The 24,149-nt window shown below is 35.2% G+C and overlaps 2 protein-coding genes across 3 annotated transcripts in view; both read right to left on the bottom strand.

Annotated features, from left to right (window-relative positions):
* LOC145983765 (thioredoxin reductase 1, cytoplasmic-like) overlaps window positions 1–492 on the bottom strand; it is a gene marked incomplete at its 3' end in the record, with an annotated part of 38,090 nt that extends 37,598 nt beyond the window's left edge. Inside the window, exon 1 of the mRNA XM_083116815.1 lies at window positions 469–492. Coding sequence (XP_082972941.1) covers window positions 469–492 — 24 coding nt within the window. The remainder of the gene's footprint in view (window positions 1–468) is intronic.
* Window positions 493–3,555: 3,063 nt separating this feature from the next.
* LOC145984201 (thioredoxin reductase 1, cytoplasmic-like) overlaps window positions 3,556–24,149 on the bottom strand; it is a 60,609-nt gene continuing 40,015 nt past the window's right edge. For both annotated transcript variants that reach the window (XM_083117728.1, XM_083117727.1), the window contains 8 exons: window positions 23,906–24,048; window positions 21,769–21,999; window positions 17,963–18,109; window positions 17,403–17,533; window positions 12,736–12,865; window positions 11,001–11,231; window positions 7,780–7,914; window positions 3,556–4,655 (listed from right to left, as the gene is read on the bottom strand). In XM_083117728.1, coding sequence (XP_082973854.1) covers window positions 4,593–4,655; window positions 7,780–7,914; window positions 11,001–11,231; window positions 12,736–12,865; window positions 17,403–17,533; window positions 17,963–18,109; window positions 21,769–21,999; window positions 23,906–24,048 — 1,211 coding nt within the window. In that variant the 3' untranslated portion in view covers window positions 3,556–4,592. The remainder of the gene's footprint in view (window positions 4,656–7,779; window positions 7,915–11,000; window positions 11,232–12,735; window positions 12,866–17,402; window positions 17,534–17,962; window positions 18,110–21,768; window positions 22,000–23,905; window positions 24,049–24,149) is intronic.

A 24,149-nucleotide genomic window follows, 5' to 3' on the forward strand; every position in this document is an offset into this window, starting at 1 on the left:
AACGCATTCGTTGCTTTCTTTCAGCATGCCCACCTCTCTTCTTCTCTTTTCTCCAACTGTTTTCTCTTTTACCTCACATTTTCTTGTTGCTTAATTTCTGGAGGGCAGCGTATATTAGGATCCTTAACCCTTAATATTTAGCTCTCGCCAGTAACTTTAAAAAAGTTATGTTTTCAGTAAATAAAATATTACATGCTCTTTACAGGGTAGCAGTAAGTATATTCTTGTATATTGATGAAAATTAAATCTTCTTTTGCTTTGCATTAATGTCTTTAGTTCAAATGAGATATTCGGAAGAATTGATTTCAAAAGTATTACTATTATCTGTAGCTTGATGTTCTTTTATATCTTGAAATTCCTTGAAGTTCTATCCATGGTACTAATGAGACCATGTAAGTAATGATTTCCTACTATCTTCATAACAAAATAAAAGTGTGCTTACCTCGCAGACAGTACATCAATGCTTACCACATCCAATTCGTGAACACTCATTTTCCAAAGAGAACTTCTCACCCTTCAATAAATTAGATCAACGTTCCCTGAAGAAATCACAATTCCAGCACACTTATGGTAAAAATGGTCGCTTCAAATGTGGAAACACTATCAAAGTAATGTTCGAATCACCTGTCACTTATGACAATTAATTATGCGAGACACTAACTCTTTTACGCGAGGTTAATCCTGTCCCTATCTAGACCTTCCCCCCAAAAGCAAGGCCTCTTGTCTCCACTGCCTCTTGCTCAAAACTGCTCGCCACAAGCTCCAGAATCCTTTCTGAATCTTTTTTATTCTTTTTTTTTTCGTAACACAAAACACTTCGATTATTAAAAAACCAAGTTTACTATTCCCTTTCAATATAATACTCTGCAACAAGTTGAAAAAGAAACATTGCACTGCGATACAATCTTTGTGCAAAACATATGCCACCATTGTTAGAACTCTTAAATTGTTTAGGATGGGGACAATACATTTTTCAGAACTTCAATATGAAAACACTGAACGAGTGTTTCCGAATATGAGCTATACTGGTACACAAATACTTGAACACATACTCTTGCACTGAGAAACCGAGTACAGCCAAAACTACTGCTTTCTCAATAACAATAATAATCCTTATATATGATATCGCCTGAATTTTGCATTCGGTGAAACCTTTATTATGTAGAAAAGTAATTTGAAGGTACACTGTGGATGAATTGTTTTAGTGTTGTGTTTACCAATTTCTGAAGCCTTCTATGAATCAAAGGCAAATTCCATAATATGGCAATTACACACAAAAATTTAAGCATGGCTCCTTTTACTTTGAAGAGCCACTGTAGCTCAGTGGGTTGAACATCTGGCCACAGCACAGATGACACCGGTTCGAATCCTGGGGCAGGTGATCTGGAGCAGGAAATTTTCCAGTTATTTCCCTCTTTCTGCATGGCTGAGGGCCACCCAGCCTTGTAGAATGGAGTACCTGGGGGTAAAGGCATGATGCTGATCACATCATCCCAACTATGGCAGAGATCAAGAATATGTGGAGCTCTTACCTCCACATCACCCCATATGCCTTCATGACATGTGCACACATGCACAGGGGTACCTTTACCCATTTGAAACTCCTTTTTACTTTTTAATTCAATAATGACAAAAATGTCACCAGAGCCCTTTAATTTACAGAAAAGTATCCACTATTTATCATGCCATTCAGAGTTTATTTAATGTTGAATGGGCCCAAATATAAATTTTTGGATGACAAGCATAATAGAGGGGGATTAACTTTTTTCCAGCATTGATATGGGCATATATCTACAGTATATATAAAAAAAGCTTCATCTAACAACCATAAATGATAATACCTCCTGCCTTTGTTTCATAAAATTAAACAATCAACCTCCTAGTGTCTTAAACTAACAATAAATGTTAATGTAAGTAGTGGTTGAGCAGGTTTGTTTATTAAAGAATTATGGCACTGAGGCTACTTGCACCCTTCTCTTAATCCTAGCTTACCCGAGGGGGGCTGTCAGGCCCACCACATTTAGTACTTTGATTTTTCACTGAAAATTTATATTAAAAAATTGAAAATAATTTACACTGTTCCGTAGGTTTTTCACAATATTTTTGTATTCCTTTTGTTAAAAAAAATATATAATGTACATAAGGAGGCAAAATTCATATGCAGACCTATCTAGCACCTCCACTGGACAAGATATTCAAGACACTAATGCCAGAGTGACAGTGTACAATTGGTTGGTAATGATAAGTTTTGTAATTATTATAATTAATATATAGCTGCACCTATATGAACAAAAATGCATAGATGAAAAAATAATATGGTATTGAGACTTTTAGTGAATGATAAAATGTGTGTGTGACTCTTGCAATAATTGTCTTATTTATATTAGTGATGGCAATTTATGTAATTATTATAATTAATAAATAACTGCACTTGTGTAAACAACAAACAATAACAAAATTGTTTCTTGAATTTTAGTGAGAAAAAAAAATGTGGGCATGTGAGGCCCCACACTCAGGTAAGTAAGTTTCTTATACAGCACAGGTAAACCAGGGTTAATATGGGGCCATAAGTTCTTTAAACAAAAATAAAGTAATTTCAAAGACAGTGAAATAAAAAATATTTTGGAGATGAATGCCTTATTAAGAACAAAATACAGTAGAAAACAAAAATTAGTATTCTATTAATAAAAACTAAAATCCAAGCACATTTGAGAATTAAAATCAGTATGCCACTGATAGAAACCGAAGTTATAAATGAAACTCGCAATGTTCTCACAGTGGTCTCCACATCATGGGAGGAAGGAAAGCGCCAGCTATTTAAATATGCAGCAATCAGGCAGATATGACTGTCAATCACAGAAAACTCTTTGTTACAAGTTTTGAGAAATTCACTTTCTTGTCTGGTACTTTTTTCAAATAGCAGTGCCTATTCTGACAATACTGAAATAAATTCATACCTGATGCGAAACTGTCACTCTTCACCATAATCTTCACACTTGATCTCAAAACTCAGAAGTTGGGTCAGACCTATAGCACTTTTTACAAGAAAATACATTTAACTCAGGGATACGGAACGGAAAAAATGCCACTTATGCAGATTAGGCTTATAGGGTTCAATGACCAACATAAATTCAATACTGTATTTACCGATGTATAATGTGAATACGTGTATAATGTGAATACGTGTATAATGCACACCCTGGTTTTTAAAGTGCATGCTCAGATTCCAAAAGAACAGTGCCGCTTTTCTTGATGCCTCAAAATACTGATACAAAGTGAAGAATCATTGGAAATAGCCATTTTAATTTTACAGAGTTTTGTTTTTCTTATTATTATCATTAAAGAAATCCAACTTGGTAATTTGTATTTGAACCTGTTGACATACACACATGGTGACAGTGAACACATACATAGTTTCATGTTGCCTGTCCAAATTATTCCATCATAATATGCATCACAGTTTTTGGGGTACATATTTTGGGAAAAAGTATGCATTATACATGAGTAAATACAGTGTTTTATACTTTTACAGAAATAATGTACACACTATAATTTTATATATGTATTTATTGAATAAAAATGGAACTAACAACTCAATTTCTCTCTCCATGAAATCCTGCCACAATCAAAAACCATGGTTGCAGTACTGCTACAACCCCACACATGGCAATATTTTTCATGTGCAATAGTTTGGATAATTCAGAGTGAACCTTAACTTTGAACTTTTAAAACCTTCAATATTAACTTTGAAAATCAAGTATTTTATAGTTCTTTTTAATAGAAAAAAAATTAAAAACAGAATTATTGTATAGAAATGGAACTTTTTAACAACTTAAAAAATTACAACTAGAGATCTTTATTTATTATCTATATTTTATCTTTATTTTGGAAATCGTGAGTACATGCTCATGTAATTATAACACTAACAATTTTTCTCATCATGAAATCTTGCTGTAATCAAAAACAATGGTTGCACTACCGCTACAACCAACACATGGCTTTAGACAATTTGGTGTGAACCAAATATTTTATATGATGCTTAACGAAAGAAAAGTTATATTGAGAGCTTATATTAAAAATTGGTTATTAAGCACAAAATGAAATGCAAGATCTCACATTAACTAAACTAAAGCCTCAAACGTAACCTTCAAATATAACGTGAAAATTTAGACCTTCAAATATTATATTAAAATTTAGGCCTTCAAATATTATATTAAAATTTAGGCCTTCAAATATTATATTAAAATTTTAACCTTCAAATGCAGCATCAACATTAAGAGCCGCAAATATAACAAGAAAATTAAATGTTCAAAATACTAGTGTTGACAATGACAATGTTAGGTTAATTCATCCGGCATTGCTCTCCCAAATTTTGGGTTTGAAACAAGCCATCATACATGCCTAGATGGAACTGCACAAAAACCATTAACTGCCATCAGCACTGCTGTCAATATAAATAAGCTCCATGTCTTACCAGGCTGAAATTTGAGATTTTTAAAAAAATATCTATTTCTGCAAATAATTAGGGAAGAGACGATGAATCAACCCAGCAGACAATTAAGCTATTTACAAATTAACAGCAGACCTTAACCTCAGCATGATTCCAGGGCTGCAGAAGCACCTGATGACTTTGTAACATCCATTATGGTAAAAGCCTGAAACAATAAAAATGTTTTAAAAACTTCATCACAGCAAAACATTAACTTGTAAGTAAATACACATTTAAATGAGGGCCATTCCATGTCAAATCAATCGAGGAAGGGCCCCTTTTCAACCTCACATATTTTGATTCATTTGAAATTTGGCATTCTGAAAGGGCCACCTGAGGTAGAAAACTATGTGAATTTGGAGATCCATATTTTTTGTATTTCCGAAATTACAGGGGTGCAAAATGTGTGATCTTGACCATTTTTTTCAACATCTTGTTAATTTTAAATTGCAATATTTCAGCAATCAAAACACTTGTAGAACTGATTCAGACGTCATTGGAAGACTCATGAAAGGATCTTTCACACAACATGCGTATGTCAGGGTAAAATACAATTGAAAGTGGTGTGAAGAAAATTTTGGAAGCCATTTCCTTAAAAATGGGTCTTTTAATTAAAAAAAAGTGTAATACATACACTATTACTAAATAACTAAAAAAAAATGTAAATGGGATCCAGAGTTATGTTAGGGTAGAGAATGGTAGGTTAGGTAAATTGATAACACACTTTGATAGACAAATTCCCATAATTCAAAAGTAAAGGTCTAAACAATATAAACAATATTGCTTGAATTAATGTACATGAAGCTGATGTTTAAGTTTCCAGTTATTAGTAATCAAGGATGATTCAAAAGTGTGGTCCCATACACATAGCAAAAAATATAAAGAGGGGCAAGTTCTTGAAAATACAACAATTTACAATAGTGGTAGTAAAACCATGGTGTTTTTCTATCTAAAGTGCTTGAATTTTCAAATGAATCAAGGTTGACTACCTTGTTGATTTGACATCGAATGACCCATGAATTACCAAAATTCCATTTAGGATTTCCTTTAGCAAGTTGCTACATTCAATATATCCAACATGACAACTTGCTTTCAGCAATAGGTTTGACGGATATATCCTTCTTCCATCTTCTCTGGTTCATATCTTCTGTGTATGACGAGCTAAAAACCTGCTTCACTCATTTCCATGAGATGCCACTCTTCAGAATCTTCATTTAACTTGGGACAATCACCACAAGATTAAGAGTTCTTCTTGATTGAATTAGATTGAGTTTGTCACTTTCGGCAAATAGTGACGACGAGGATGAGAAATATGAAATTGGTAGGAATCGAAACCACTCGCTTCTTGCATATTGAAGTGTTACGTTTTTCTACGATGGCTCAAAGTAGCAAAAGGAGTCGGTATCGGCCAATATAGGCATATCAGTGTATTCGTTTATCAGTATCATTACAGATTATTTTACTAATCCGATACTACTATAAATATCTTATAATTTAGTGCAAAATTCTGCCATTTTGTTATAATTTTTATGGATAATCTCAAAGTCTTACTTTACAAAAAAAATAAATGTCTAAATATACAACTTCTTTTGCACTGCAGCATCCTCAAAACAGACATTTATTAAGCAAGTCAATGAACTATTCAGGTTCTACATGTAACATTTGGGATTGTATATCAGATCGGTCGAATATCGGTAAATTTTATATTGGTATTGGCCAAAAATTGCATATTAACCCATCCCTAAATTTTTCTTACCTTAATATTTGGCCATTCACCACAGTTCTCTCGCATTTTTAAATTTGTTCATATTTTCCAGCCTTTCAACACAAAATAAATAACTGTTGGAATTGTATATTGGGTGGGCCATAAGTCAGTTGTCACTAGCAATCGTTAGACTTTGTTTTGCATAGTGTAGTGGAAGTCAGTTGTGAACTTGACTAGTGCGTATTACCCATAAGTCAGTCGACACTAGCAGTTATTGGAGTCCCGTGTGAGGTTCTCTGTGACATTGATTGTTTGTTGTGTGGTGTTTATTGTTATTGCACCAAATGCATTTTTGACAACTGACTTATGGCCCACCTGGTATATGTAAAGGCACATATTTATGGTGAATAAAACAAGATTTTGGTACAAAAACTGGGCACATTGCAGTATCAAAAGCGGTATAAAAAATTTGTTGTTAAAATGGTGAATAAAACCATAAATTTCATTTAAAAACTACATTTATTGCACAGAAGAAACATTTCCCTCATAATGGAATATTTATGTATTTATCCGAGTAATTAGTTTATTCCTGTGTAAAATAGTCCATTTTTGCTTCTCGAATATTCACAGCACAATTAATAAATTTTCCATGATTTAAAACTCGCATGATAACTTCAAAAGTGTTGTGTCGGTTAATAAACTCTAAATTTTGTGTTAAAGGGTTTATTTTGCATTTTGCAATTCAATTCACATCATTTCATTACAGAACATGGCAGGAAAATGCACATCAAACCTTTCAAACTGTGCAATTTCACATTTCGGGTTTTCATCAAAAACTAAATATGTATACCTCTATACATTAGGAATATATACTGAAATACCAGGTGTGTATATTCTAGGCAATGAGTATGTTCTTTTTTAATTTTTCCAAGGAATTCTGGCAAGGATAAGGTTCTCTCAGAGTGGTCTTTTGTGGTATTCACGTACCTAATTTTCATAATGCCAATTCTGTAACCAACTTTTGGTTAGTGGCAACACTACTGCCTTAGTATTGCTATCTTTAATAAACACTCAAAATGCTGAGCAAGGCAGAATTTATTGTACAATAACACACTATAAACGTAACATTTTTACCCTCTTATAGGGTCTTCTTCAGACAAATATTTACACTAAAATGCTTTTAATGCTTTTAGTGTGAATCTTTGTCCGAAGAAGACCCTATTAGAGGGTGAAAACTTTACATTTATAGTGTGTTATTTTACAATAAATTCTGCCTTGGTAAGCATTTTGAGTTTTATTAAAAATGGAAACAAGGCTTAATAGTGTTGCTATTTTTATTTTGTGAATTATCCAAGTACTTGTAACATGACTTTCTACAATGGTTATTTAGCATACAACAGAAGAAAGCAGCAATATTCAAAATTGTTACGTGCCTTGCACAATATAAAGTTTGAGTAAATTATGAAAGGGCTGACAACAACTTGAATTTTTATTTTCAGAACCAGGAGCTTAGGTTCAATCTGAGGACAAATATTAATAGCGTAAATCTGCCCAGTAGTATAATGGGGAGTAACTGCACACTTACCTCCGCACATGTAGGATGAATGCCAACAGTATTGTCGAAGTCAGCTTTTGTGGCTCCTAATTTGACACCAAGTGCAAATCCCTGAGTAATTTCACCTGCATTGGGGCCAAGTACATGGAAACCAACAACCTTTTCCTGAAAGAAAGAAATATTCTATTGTACCATCCACAAATATACACTCAAAAGGTTTTGAAGCAGATGCTATTCAGGTGTGTGAACAAGAGCTGGGAAATTAAGTGACACACATTGCCTCCACCTCGTCTGTCACTTTGATCTGAAAGCTCCCTAAAGAAAAACATTCATTACGCATGCTCGAACAGACTAAGTTGACTCCATTCACAGTCTGAGCAGCAGGTAATATGGAGATTTCACACCAAAGCGACATGGGTTCCTTCAGTCTAAAGCAAAACATTCACTGGCCATGCACAAATAACAGACCGAGGTGACACAATGCACCATATTTAGAAAATAGAAAAGTCCAAGCAACATACAAGCGACACATGCAACTTCGGTTCGAAGGTTGCATTGATTACTGAGGTTCACAGTGACACATCTGTCTCCTCGTTTGTCGCTTCAGACTGAAATCTACCTATCATGCACTTTTTGTGTTGTTTTTTAAAGTTGGAGAATGACAATTCAGTTGGGTACATGGTTTTCCCTTCTGTACACAAAGATGAAAGGTAGGGTTAACGTGATTAGCTCAGCTTGCTTTTCCTTAGAATTGTTAACTGCATGGAATTATACAAGAAATAAATGAGAAGTTATGCAATTAGAGCTTATGTGTAACATAGTAGTTGGTGGTCTCCACTGTGGTGCAAGCAGTTTAAGGTTAGATTCCTGGGGGGGTGGGGGGGGGGCATTCAAAATCTCAGCATTGACCTAGCATTGTGAGGACAATTGGATGTTACTTGAAATAACATCAGACTCGGACCTCAAAAACCAGAAAACTGCATTGATATGACTCAATGTTCTGGCCAAAAGAAAACTTGCTTGGCAGGTCTTGGTGCTCCATTGGCTTTTTGCAACAAAATATTGGTGTATCCAGATTTCAACTGTAATTGCTCTTAATTGGTTAAAAATTGATTAATTTGACTTAACCACACTTGTGAGTTTTGCTGTGGATATATATATCTTTGATCGCATCCTTCACATTCACCTGACAGTGGCAACAATTGCAATTCGTAAGAAAGGTGTTTGCACAGACTTCCAATAGAAAGGTAAAGCACATCACCCTAAATGTCCAAGGAAAAATTGCATAGACATGTCAGCTGCCACGACAGTGCCAGGAAAGTGTATTGTTTACAACTGTCCAATTGCAATGTAGCTGACTTAAGAAGACAAGACAGAGCCACAGGGTTCCTTTAGATTTTGGGTGTGCGATTCATTCTCCAAGGTCTTCTTATCTTGCTGTGCAGGAACAGACTAATCTCAAAATCATTGTTTAATGTAACTGACAGCTGTGAAGAAATTACAAGGATAAAATAAATGCTGCTAGACAGGCATGGCAATGAGCTAAGTTTCCGCAACAAGACTATGAACATGAGAAATCACACTTATGTGCATGAGAAATCACAATTTGAGGTGTCTTCCTGATGTGATCGAAGATTGAATGTCTTTCAACAGCAAATGGTAGATACCTTTAGGCAAATGTTTTATCACAAATTGGTAGTGCAAACATGCAGCCTCGACTGCCAGTTTTTGCATGATTCCTACTTAATTTGATGATATTTTGCATCAATTCACCAAAAGGCACTTACTTCGTGGAAAAGCACACATTTTGCATTACGTTATGAATAAAACTCATGTATATTTCATCATTGGGGATGTAATTATTTGCAGAACATTAAAAATTGCACCGTTTCTTCACAATTTCATGCACCACAATCTTTAATCATTAATATAGTAAGAAGGCAGATAGGCATCAGACAATTTGCAAGCAGAACTAAAGGTGGCATTCCTCAGGGTCACCGAATACCTATGCATTCCAGCATTTCAGTAAACTACACAACAGAATAAAATTTCACTTGTGACTACTCATCATCTAACCAACACTCATACGTGTCACTGTTGTAAACTTCTTCACTAGTCCATATTTCAACACCAATTACAGTGTTATGGAGTACACAAGCAAGTAATTGGTTACATGTGTCTGGTGTAATCAGGTCCATGGCCACGGATACAACCCTATAGTTAAGCAAACTTTACCTTCTGTAAATAAGAATGAAACCACACAATGTCTATAGTAAAATGTAGAGGGTATAGCTTTAAGTTTTTATGAATCTGAGAATCAAAATACATTATTTATTCTAAGTATTCTTTGGTGTATACATGAAGTTCGGGTGATCATCTTCTCATTGTGTAAGTCTGATGGAAGAGGTATCTGTTGAGCTGAGAAGTAGCCATAGTGGAGAATTAGCAGAGCTGCGAGTCCATGCAACAGCAATAATCTCTCAAAGATATCAAATGCAACTTGAGTCCACATGCAATTGCATTGATATTTACTGCTTGTCCATTAAATTAAACTAGTTGTGCATTTACAGTTTTTGAATTTTCACTTTCTACTAAGTATTGCCACTGTGCTATTTTGTTTAAATTGAAACTTGTGAAAACAAAGGTATAGCTGATGTCACTATAACTTATACATGCTAGATATATCCACACAGTAATGCACTATAAATTCTATTTTATCAAAAATTTCAAATTGAATGCACTCTACACAATTAAACATCAAATTAACAATATTTTCCCCCATATGTTAGTGGCCCACATATTCAGTTCTCTTGTGTGTAAATTCAAACATTGGCTACAACTAAGATATCCCGTATGTTGACATTTTCAAGAGAAGAATATTTAGACATCATTTGCTTTCTTTGTGTGTTTCAATTTCTTGTTATTTTGCATTCCTTATCTATCTATACCTTGGGTTACTTGTGATGAGGATGAATTGTGATATGACAGGAAAAACAATACTACAGCCATGTCAAAACCAGGATTCAAATCTGAGACTTCTTTCTAGTCCCATATTGGCAACACTATTCATTATTTCAAGTATGTATATTTTGCAAATACAATGTCCATATTTAAACAAAAGATAACCTATACAATATATTTTCCTCATTGGACTTATTTTGTTTACTACACTTAAAAGAACAAAAAAAAAATTGAATACATTGTTAAATTAATGCAAATTCTGGGCAGTTAACAATAAATCAGATACTTACGTTCTGAGACTTCAAGCACACTAGTTTAGCGAAGCACTTATTTTTCTCCCTGGCAGGTAGTTCAAATTCCAGTGGCATAAAATACTTATGGTATACTTCAACATTATCTTCCCCATATCTTTCTATTGCAGTATCTTCCGATAAACCAACACAGCCATACTCTAGTGGAGTGAATATCGTAGTGGGAACATTTTCATAGTCCATGAGAAGCTCACTGTTTCCATAAAGCCTCTGAAATAATGGCATGTAAAATAAATAAGCATGTGCAATCTTGTAGATTCAGTACAATAACTAGAATATGTGGCCACTGTAGGACCAAGAAAAAATTCAAGGTTATAAACAGATGTTTTCTCTATGTGAACCATATGTATTACTACCTCACCACACACACAAATATATTAACAATACAAAGGGTCTGTGTGATTTCAATGTATCCAAAAATTGTAATTAAACGGTATATGTAGGGGCATGCATATTTTGTTCACAAATGTGAAATAACACATTGTAGTATTAATTTTTCATGTTTTTGAAAGGTTTCAGATGCATTTTGCTACCATGTTTTGTTACGAAATGATGCGAAATGAACTGCAAAATGTGAAATAAACTCTTAAACATTAAAATTTAGGTTTATTTACCGATGCGATACCTTCTGAGGTCTGAATTATCCTGAGAGTTATGCAAATCATGGAAAATTGATAAATTCCACTAAATATTTTAGAAGCAAACATTTACTCTCTTATACAGAAATAAACTTAATACTCTGATAACTATATAAATGTGCTATTAGAAGTGAAATATTAATTTTGTGTAACAAACAGTTTTGAAATTAATTTAGGGTTTTATTCACCATTTTAACACTGATATGCCATTTTATATATCGCTTTTAATCCTGAAATACTCCAGTTTTTGTACTGATAGCTTGATCTTTTATTTACAGTAAATATGTGGCTTTAGGTATATATATTTAAAATATTTAATTTAAGGTGCAGAGTTTACATATGCCATTTCATATACTGAGACTCAAATTACATCTACAAACACAAGTCACAAATGTTACGGGCTATACTAATTACAAAAAAATGTTAATTGTATTAAGAATTCCAAACTCAAAATTAACTAATCAATTTCAAGATATCTTGCAATAATATTCAGTCTGCAGATAGATTGTTCTGCAAAGTACAATAACAAAGTAAATAGTTGAGAGAATTCGGTTTAATTTTCCACACAGCTTTATATTCCTTCCTCGATAAATATGAAAGCTAAACTGTGAAAAACATGCCTCAGGGCATTTATAAATATATACAAATTCAATGAGACTTGGATTAATAAAAGCTGCAATTTTTCATGTCTACAGAGAAAATTCCTGGAGCCTATAATTCATGTGGAATTCCTGGAATTCCCAGCGAGTAGCCACCCTGGTATTACACATGTAAGCAACTAAAATATGAACATGTATTGCTGGTAATCCATTACAATATTGTCAATTATGTGAACAAAAACAATATTTGTACACTGTTTACAAGAAAAGGAATATTATAGCAGCCTTAATTACAATGGCAGTTAAACATGTATGTGTGTCAATGATAATTGAAATTGTGTGAGGGAATACATGTTCCCAGGTTCCTACCTCACATAGTATGCTTTCAGTAATAATTTGTAACCTATTTACTGACATTCCCCTTATACATTTCAACACACTACCTTTTTCTACTCTAATATAATTAGTTATACATACCCTGGCTAGTAGCTTTCCTGCTTGGATTGCACTGGGAGTTAATTCCGGTTTACCATCACTCACATCGCCAAGAGCAAAAATATTATTGACAGAAGTTTGATCCTTTTCATCACAGACTATTTTCATATTACTGTAAAAGCAAAAGGCATGTGTGTCAGCCATTAATGTCCAGATAACAATCTAAATAAGAACACAGCATCAGAGTCTTACAAGAAAACTATGTTTGGGTACAGTAATTTTTCATAATAATTTTGTGCAATTTACATCAACTTATGTGCATGTGATGTAGCATTTTTTTTCATAAAAGAAATCTCCAGGAATTATGTTAACATTAAGCTATGTTAACCAAATCAAAAAAGAACCACAGTGAGTCAGTAAGGCATCTGATTGCTAAGTGGAAGATCAAGCTTGATTTCTGGGGTGGGTAGGAATCTTTTCAGCAATTTACCTGCATGTAGCAGCCCTGGAGTTCATCCAGCCTCTAATAAATACACCTGTGGGGTAAGGGGAGCCAGATCATGGTGCTTATAACATCACCTCCACAAATGACCAAGAGTAGGATTGTGAGAAAACCTCTCCCCTCCCCCCCTTTCAAATGCCTTCATGGCATGTTGTAATAATGGAGAGAAGGTACCCAATCTAAATGACCCATCTATGCTTTCAGATCCTCAAGATTGGTCTAGGGAAAGACACAGCTGAACTAGCTACATGAAACTGCTTATGGTGTGCAAGCAATACATGCCAACCACATGACAAATTTTCCAAGAGTCCAGTCCACGTTTAGCTTCTAGATCCCAAAAAGTTATTTTAGTTTAACTTACATTTTTGTGTCTGTTTGCTCTGGCAACTGGGAGCACCAGGTCAATTGTGTCCAATTCTCCAACTTAATTTTTACCTCACGAGTGTGTGCTAAACACTGCATAGGCTCTGAACAGGAAACTTATTTAGTTTCAAAATTTCTTAACCATTTTACTAATTTGTTTAGGACTTATGGCTATACACTGTTCAAACAAGTTCAATGCACTACTTTTTTTAAAAAAACAGAGATACAAAGACAATGTCATTGTGTCATACAAGAACATGTTCCAGGTATTTAAATAAGTTATGTCACTTCAGTGGTTAACCATCCATGACACTTTCAAACAAATGAATTCTCAATAATCACACATTAGAAGTCTTTCTTTCATGTGTATTAAGTTCTCACAAATTACAGTTATCATATCAAGTAGTTCGCCCATGGGAACAGTAAACATGGGTCAAAAAGTTTGTACAAGTCTGTTAAAGAAAAGACATGAAAAATTATCAAGCAACATTTATTTATAATTGACTAAAACTATTCAACTACATACACTTCACTGTGTTAAAAAACTATTCTGCTTTGTTCCCTTCAGAGTAGCCCTTTCCACTGTTCATGCACTACTCTCCACTTTTCTCCTTTTCCCTCCCAAAATGCAATGCCAGGATGTGATATACCAGGTTGAGTCAAAAGTTCATTTGTTTTTTCACGTCGGAAACAGTGAAGCTGGAGAAAAAACCTGGAAAGCCAAGCGAGCACCTTGGGCCATGGAAAGAAGCAATGCTACTTGTTCAAAGGGGGATGGTTTGAAAGAAAGGTCATGTGCATATGGTGGAATATTGATGGTCCAGTGTTCTGGGAACTCTTACCAGACTGTCGTGCTGTCAATGGGAACCTTTATCCTGTACAACTGCAGCAGGTCCATGATGCTATGCTCCAGAAATACTCAACATTGATGTCAGAATTGATAACACCCCATGTCACCTGTCACAAATTGTTACCCAGAAACTGCAGGACTTGGAGGTAATTGAAGTGTTGCCTCATCCCCCTGTACATCCCTGATCTCGCACCATCCGAATACCATTTGTTTCACTCTTGCACATTTCCTGCAAGGATGACAGTTCAACACATTGGATGCTGTGGAAATGCATGCAAGAGTTGTTGGCTCGAAACCAGCCAAATGATATGGTCGTGGGATCATGGCTCTCACGGAACGTTGGTAGAAGACCATACAACAGAATGGCCTATACTTTGCCTAATAAGTCCAATGGCATGCCTTGTCTCCAGTTTCATTGTCCATGTGCAAAAACGAATGAACTTTTTGACTCACCCTGGTATACATGTAAAATTTTCTTTAAACTTTTGGAACAAACTGACTCCAGTAATGTTTTAGACATGTTTTGAGTGCAAAATGAGCCTTGAGGCATCCTGGTAGTAAAGTTTAATTTGAGTCTGGGTACATTTATGGGGTGGAGGAGATATCCCGCTGAAAAAAGCATGGTTTCTACATAAGATTAATTTTCCTGCAAAAGTATCAGCAACAAGTGCAAAATTCTTGCCATGAGAATGGAACACGTATCAGGCAATATGTAGGTACCATTTTGAACCCCCACGTCCCAACATTGCCCACATGGGGGTCTGACAAATTTCAAATTTAGAAAATAAATAAATAAATAAATAAAATAAGATTTTAAAAATGTTGTCTTCTTCTTCTACTTGATAAATGAAAATTGAGTATCTTCAACCATAGGCTTGTAGACTAACTTGCACAGAAAAAAATTATCTAAAATTTGTAACTCTAGCATTCGAAGTTACAGAGATCGAAATCTCTATATATAAAAAAATGTGCGTGTATATGTGTGTGTGTGTTTGTTCAGCAATAACTCGAATGCCTGGAGCAATTTCAACCAAACTTGGTACACGTATAACTTGCAATCTGGAAATAAATACTGTGGGGTAAGACACACCTGGCACCACTAGAGGCGGGGTGGGAAGGGGTGACATGTAAAAATAATCGAGAACCACCAACATTAAATTCTGCACAAACAGACATCCGTGACTCTATGCAATAAGCACACCGATAGTGATTCTCAGGTTGTCTAACATTCAGGCTGTGTTGCGAATGGAATCCAGAGTTTTCGTGACACTCCCAATGCAGCTCAACTCCAAGTTCATCTGCTATTGGCATGGGGGGGTGAAAAATAAAATGCCACAAATGACCTAGATTAGTGTCGAATCCATAGTTTTCGGAGTCGCTAAGCTAATTGGTGACATTCACGATCACATTTAAAATTAGTTACATTTTACACTATAGTTAGAATTCATTAGTTTCCTCTCTAATACAAGATTTGGATAAATAAATACCCAGGCAATGCGGGTAATCAGCTAGTTGTTATATAAAATCTTACCTAATTTTAAAGTTTGTGCTGAAAACATGCATAACATTGTAACCTACATTGGGTAAAGTCAACTGCGGCATTTAAGATTTTAAAGGTGGATTGAGGAGAAAAAAATAACTGTAGAGAATTATCAGGCATTCCTAACGAGCAAGTGGTTAAAAAGAAAAACAGTATTTTGTTTAATTACATAAGATTTCATTGATATTTACTTATTCACAAATCACATCATCATGAATTCTCTCAATATGATTGCCATCCACAGTACAGTGTGTCCGTAAAGTCATGGTGCACTTTTGACCGGTCACAGGAAAGCAACAAAACAAGATAGAAATGTGAAATCTTCACCAAATAAAAGGAAAACTCTCCAAGTTTCCGTACTATGATGCGCAAGTGTATGCGCACACAGGTGATGACGCAACACCACGAACTGCGCAGCAGCGGATCAGCCCTCGCCCACACCAGTCTAGATGTGGACTGTACAGAGGCGCTTCGTTGTACACGCGACGATATTCACGTTGCACTTTGCTCACGGATTCGAACTTCGCAAGCCACAGAACACACTGGACTTTCCTCTGTACTGTCCACATCTCGACTGGTGTGGGCGAGGGCTGATCCGCCGCTGTGCAGTTCGTGGTGTTGCGTCATCACCTGTGTGCGCACACGCTTGCGCATCATAGTACGGAAACTTGGAGAGTTTTCCTTTTATTTGGTGAAGATTTCACATTTCTATCTTGTTTTGTTGCTTTCCTGTGACCGGTAAAAAGTGCACCATGACTTTACGGACACACTGTATAAGTATATAGGGGGATTATAACAGACCTGCAAGGTTCATATTTATTCTGTTTTATTATTATACCACACCTAGCACAGTGCATGACAAGATAAATCCCACAGAACTTGTTTCAACATACAAACTTTGTAATTGTTTAACTTTAAAACATTTCATGAAGCTTCAACATCCAACAGGAGCTGCAGTGGTCTAGTGAGTAGGGCTTTGATTGCCATGCAGTAGACCTATGTTTCATTCCATGAATGAGTGATATTAGAGAGGAATTTTCCATTGATGTTCTGGCAGCTCTGGGGTTTATCCAGCCACATCAGCAGATACTGGGGGGTTAAGGTGGGTTGCAATATCACCTCTATTATGACAAGAGATGAAATATGTGTGGAGCCCCAGCTCTACACACTCCAAGCATCTTCATGGTACAGTGCAATGCACAGGGGAGAGGGTAACTATTTTCAGGTTCTACTATTTTTGATATCCTACTACTTCCAAGTGTCAAAATAATAGTAACAATAATAGAGAAGAAAATTGTGGTTAAGAGAAGTAATGAATCACTATTAATTTTACCTTTTATTATTACATCTAATTTACTGATGGTATTGTTGTGAATTATAATAATTGTTTTTCTCAAATTTCTGACAGGTTCCTCAGCAAACCTAACTTATTTAGTTCATAAATCATAACTTACTTTGGATTCAGTGTCACTCCAATGTTTTTTAGTCCCATTTCTGTTGTGCATGGCGTTCGACCAACAGCAAATATAACTGTGTTGTAATCTCCAACAACCTTCTCATCTCCATTGCGTGCTTTTCCAGTAACCTATACAGAAATAAAAGAAGCTAAGTTTCCATCAAAAGTAAATGTAATCAATCAAATTTCTATGTATTCTCAACAAAAGACACCAGAAACAAGGTTTTACCTCTGCACACTGGTCACAAATGCCTCAAGATCTGATACACATACAAATTGGTTCACTGGTGCACTTTTTAACTGTCAAGGTTACAAACCAGGAATTCAGTCCAGGACATCTTCATGATGACGACAAGAGATGGTCCTGAACAAGCATTAATTCCACTTAAAAATAAAAAAATAAAAATAAAATGAAAACACTTGATAAATAACCACTTTCAGAAACCTCAACAATTGAAATTAAAAAAGTAAAATGCCCAGTTAAAGACAGTAACTTAAAGGGAAAATCACACTGCAGTATCAGTGACAGGCATATTATATAATCCATAGCAAACTAACCCTTAATAGGCCTGGTTTCCCATCCACAATCTTGTCAATTCTCACGGGAACATGTTCACGAATAAATTTAACACCATTATCCTCCATGTTCTTCCCGATTTTGTTCGCCATTTCCTGGTCGAAACCTCGCAGCAAGATGGATCTAACCTGGAGAAGGAAGAATTTAAAGTTTAGATAGAAAAATTTGCATTAGATCATTAAAGTATATAAACATGTTTCAAATATATGTTTATTCTGAAGAACTTTTTCTTTCAACACAATCAGTACTTCAACGAACAAAATTGTCAAAGCAAGAATAAGTGAATCGATGAATATTTCAAGAAAAACTTGATATGTAATGCTGCAATCTAATGATTTTGTATCTATTTTGAATTAAAATTTCAACAGTATCCTTCAAATATTTAGCATGTGTAACCTCAATGCTGTTCCGTAGCTGAAAATGACATATTTTCCCATTCTACAAGCAAGAATTCAACAACAGACTGAAGTGACATGATAAACACCACTAATGAAACAGCCTAGTTCGAGCAACAAATGACACGTTCAGTTTGTAACCCATTGCTTTGGTTTGAAAGCTCTCTTACTGGTTATTTTGCTCCATTACAGATATGTGGTTTTACTTGGCATGTGATAATTTTTGAAAGAAATGTATTTTAATTTCTTTGTTATTTATTTTCTTTTCCAAAAAATTCCAACAAAGTAATCATTTCCTCACAGAATGGTCTCTTGTAGTCATCTTCCTGGAAATTCAAGTACTCAAACACTGCAATAGATATTTTGGGAATCCACTGTCAGTGGTTACCCTGCATTCTTGATTTCCTCCAATACACTACTAAACAAATTTGAACACAATATTGCATGATTGTAGATTCATAACACTGTTACATCTTAGAATTTTTCTATTCCCCTTCATAACCATCATGGGATATGGTCAAATTTAAATGGTATTTCATAGCAAAAAAATTGGCATTTAAATGGTATGCGGATGGGTTAAATAAAAGTTCTAAGTGAAGTGGAAAGAGGTGTCATGAAGATAAGTTTGTGTGTTAATACAGTGTAATTACTTAAACATGTTTTCCATTTACTGATAGCTTAATTATTACTGTGAGAGGAATTGTTTCTGGCTTTCACTATAGGACCACACACAAAAGGTCTACTGCATGTTAATTATTTTTGTTTATACTGTTGTACAGTACTTTGTTTCACTGATTTTAATTAATAATGTATGGTTTTGTTAATTCGAATTTTGAAAAATTCAAACTTTCTCATGTCTCTTTAGAGATAAAATTAAGAATAGTCCACTGTATATGGTAACTGGAATCCCCCTTCAGAATGGAAGTATTGGAGGTAGTAATTCTAAGTTTGAAAGAGTGAATAGCTTTGTCTACATGGATTCTTTGCTAACAAACACATACAATACCACTTCTGAAATTACACAACACATAGCAGCAGCAGCAAATAACTCTTGTTTTGGACCGAAGGAGCATTTTAGATCTCATGCTCTTACTCTTATTACAAAAATAACATTATATAAGGCATTAGCTCACTCTGTCTTGCCATATGCTGTGGAGACGTGGACTATGTCAAAAACAGATGAAAACATGCTCAATGTCTTTCAGAGAAAAGTTTGGCATAGGATATTTGACCCTGTACAGGATGGGGAGCAATAGAGAGCAAGGTTTTAACTTACAGTACTCAAAAAAATTGTTTCATATTTTGAAAGCATGATACATACAGCTTGCATTGCTGATGACTAGGGTGCGGATTTTTGCCCATTTTATTATTTTGTAGTAAAACATAGGCTCTAATGTTAAAAGTTAGTTTCATGGTGTTTCTAGTCTAAAAACTCATTTTTATAGTGCCTATAAATGCCTATTTTGAGGGTTAGCATCTATTTTGCTTAAGCATGTCTAAAAATGACTATTCTGCATTTTTTGCTTACTACAGCTTTTTTTATGCACCTTTGGCTTTCCCTACGCCTTTGTTGATGTTGAACTGACTGAAATCTAGTATTCCCCAGATTTGAGTGTCACAAGGGATTGGAAATACCAAATGTCCCTTGATCAGGGTAATCACACTGTACAACCTGTTGGCGACTCATACTTGGACAAAATGATGCCAAACCACCCCTTCTTATTTTCCAGTTGAAAGTTTGTAGTAGGTGTCAATCAGTACTTATTTACTTTATTGTGTGGGTGTGAAAGGAAGTAGATAGTTATCTGTGGAGATATCGTATTTATGTGTTTAAAAATGTCAAAGCACAAGACAGCCAGATGTGTATTAATTAAAAAATGAAAGAACACCCATGCCCAGGCTGAGATTCAAACCAGAGACCCCTGGCATCATAGCCATGCTGTAACCACTCCCCTCCAGACAGAAAAGTAATTTTCTGTTAAGCTTGTGTTAAATTACTTTACAAATAAATATTTCCTTCTGACATGTACATATAGACATATCATTTTTAACAAAGCTATTATCTAGAACTAACAGCTGCTGATGTGATTTACGGCTCCTCTGAAAATGTTTTCTACCTCTCGCATTATTTGTAAACAAGAATAAATGGTGAGCAATGCACACTGACGAGCCATCATCTTACATTACCCGAGTTGTGAATAGAACAATGCTAAGTCATGTGAAAACTTAGTGTATTGACCTTGTGCTGCATACAGAGATATACGCTAAATGAAACGATGCTATTTATTCTAAAATTTAATGCCACACAGATTAATAGCTCGCATACTTGTGCAAAAGAAATGCAATAGCTTTAAAGTAACCAGGTTGTGTTATCCTAGCCTTCCTGCAAATGAGAATTTGATTCAAACTATTGTCAATTGTGCACAATCAGCAGAAGTTCATTTTTTCAGAGAAATTTTAACTGGAATATCTATTAATTTTTTTTTGTGTTAAAAGGGTGCAAATTGGTTTTTCATCACTTGTAAAAAATTGAGCATGAAACTGGAACATTTGTTCAAATTGGCACATTACATGAATAGGAGCCTAGTCCTCAGGATTAGGGATGGGACATTAATCTGTACTCCTATCGGCATCAGCCAATATAGGCATATCAGTATATCGGTAAAATTACGGATTATTTTACCGATCAATTTATCTACAAATATCTTATAATTTAGTGCAAAATTCTGCCATTTTGTAACATTTTTATGGATAATCTCCATGCCCTACTTTTTAAAAAAGTGAATGTCTATATATGCAACTTCTTTCGCACTGCAGTCACCTGGAAACAAACATTTATTAATGAGGTTCCTGAACCATTCAGGTTCTTCAAGGACCATTTTGAATTTTATATATCGGATCAATATCAGTAAATTTTATATCTATACTTTATCGTTATCAGCCTAAATTTCATATTGGCGAATCCCAACTCAGGATACACTGAACAACCATGTTGAGTTGAAAGGTGCACACGTGCTCATGAAGATCAGGAATGACATCTTTAGCAATGGCCATTGGGAATGCCGGCACTCATTATGCACCTAGGTTTTTGTTTACTTTGCAACAGTGCTACAGTATATTTACCCCTCTTGTTTCATGTAAACACTTGACCTTTGCTTTCGCATAAAGGTATTTGCTTTCTGCCTCACTTCCTGGCATATCCCATTTCATTCAATACCTATATTACATTCCATTCTGTAAATATCAAATTATGCAACAATTGTTATGAGCGCTGTAGAATTGTACAGCCTCTATAAAGACATATTGTAAAATATATAAAAATATTAAGGCTAAAATGGGCAGTACATGATAGGGGGATTGCAGATGAGATTCTCAAAAATGTATATACTCACCATTACAGTGCAATCAAATCCGAGACCATGCAGGAAACCAGCACACTCCAGTGCTATGTATGAGGCACCAATTAGAAGGGTCTTCTGAGGAGAGTATGGCAGGGAGAACAGGTCATCAGACGATATACAGTGTTCAATACCTGGAATTGGTAGGTAGCGTGGACGACCACCAACAGCAATTATGAATTTATCTGCAGTAATGTGTTCAATTTTGCCTTTTTTGTCAGTGAGCTGAAATAGAGCAAAGCCAGAGTTAATTAAATAATATATATTGAAAAACATGTTACAACAAACTGTGTAGAAATCCTAACTCATCAAAATCATGAGACCAGAGGTTAAAAATCATGGAACACTGACCAGTTGACTGCACATTATACAGGGTGGCTCAATAAGTCAGTACAAGGCCACTGCGGCATGGAATTTGAAATTGGCGATGACCAATCGTTATCTGGCCAAGGGGGAACCACATTGACGCCACCCACATGGTCGGCGGCCATCTTGATGTCCGCCATCTTGAATTTAACTTCAGAATTTTAAATGGGAAGGGGGTCGTGCGACATATCAAAATGGGCTAGAATTTCACGAGAAATGCAATGGTGAAGGTTTTTTCAACGTATCTTTAACCAGTAAAACGTTATGACTGAATTCTTGTACGAATTTCCTCCTTTTCGAGGTGTTAGAAAAATGCCTTAAAATTTGTTTAGCGCTTCGGTAATGCATCGAGATCAAAGTGACGTCTATGGAGAGACATTCGCATGTCATTGCACATTATTTTAATCTGATACATCCATGAAGAGCTGTGCATTATGAATGGTTGTCGCGAACAATTTACAGTGTGACACTTCCATTGAATTAAAAGTCCTTCACAGTGACAAGGCTAATGTTTATGTTCATAAGGAAGTTCATAAACAGAATATTCGATGATTTTTATCTGATAACTAACTTTGGACAAAAACTGGTTCATAACGTTCCCATAAGTGTTCTGGTGTTCTTCCCTATTGAAAAAACTCTGTAAAAAGTACCTTCTTCCATAAGCAAGGATGAAAAAACCTGTTTATTTAACAAATCCAAGTAGCCCTAAGCATTTAAGGTTCCGTTGATGGAAAATTGACTAACCGATCTTGTTCCACACAGCACGCCACACCATTAACTTACCAACACTAACCATTCAGCTTTGATCTGTCGAAAATGGGTTATCAGATAAAAATCATCGAATATTCTGTTTATGAACTTCCTTATGAACATAAACATTAGCCTTGTCACTGTGGAGGACTTTTAATTCAATGGAAGCATCACACTGTAAATTGTTCGCGACAACCATTCATAATGCACAGCTCTTCATGGATGTATCAGATTAAAATAATGTGCAATGGCATGCGAACGTCTCTCCATAGACGTCACTTTGATCTCGATGCATTACCGAAGCGCTAAACAAATTTCAAGGCATTTTTCTAACACCTCGAAAAGGAGGAAATTGGTACAAGAATTCAGTCATAACTTTTTACTGGTTAAAGATACGTTGAAAAAACCTTCACCATTGCATTTCTCGTGAAATTCTAGCCCATTTTGATATGTCACACGACCTCCTTCCTATTTAAAATTCTGAAGTTGAATTCAAGATGGCGGACATCAAGATGGCCACCGACCATGTGGGTGGCGTCAATGTGGTTCCCCCTTGGCCAGATAACGATTGGTCATCGCCAATTTCAAATTCCATGCCGCAGTGGCCTTGTACTGAGGGTGTTAAGTGACTTATTGAGCCACCCTGTACATTGCTCTAATACATTCTTCTGAGTACATGGGAAGCAATCATTCTGAAGAAATTGTTTTAAACATTTTATTATGGTGACAATAGAAAGTCGATACAAGTCAAGAAATCTAAATATAGAACAAGATATGTCAGTCACTGTTAATGGTAACGTTCTGGTATCTACACAAAGATAATGATAAAATCTATGGAAGAAACAAATTTAAAACATTCAAACAATTCTAACTACATTATATTGTACCATTTAACTAGCTCATGCAGTAAATTTGTGTCTGCTTCATTTGCTTTGCAAAAGGCATAACTGCCAAACTAATCCTGGCAACAAAAGATACATGAAAAAATATGAATGTGCATAAAAATTGCACTTACCTTTACTGTGTGATTGTCTACAAACTCAACAAACGAATTATGATAAACAATTCCCTTTTCCCTCAATATGGATCTATATCCCCAATTAAGAGACTTTATGTATTCCTGGATCTTCTCCACAACTTGACCCCAATCATGAGGAACTGGAAAATGAATGAAGCAGAAAACCATACTTTATGCCAGGCATCATTACAGTTCCAAATAAAGACACGAACCCTTGATTCTTATGCTATAAATAATGTTT

The sequence above is a fragment of the Lepisma saccharinum genome, chromosome 2 (genome assembly GCF_977018435.1).
Source record: "Lepisma saccharinum chromosome 2, izLepSacc3.1, whole genome shotgun sequence".
In the NCBI taxonomy this organism is placed as follows: Eukaryota; Metazoa; Arthropoda; class Insecta; order Zygentoma; family Lepismatidae; genus Lepisma; species Lepisma saccharinum.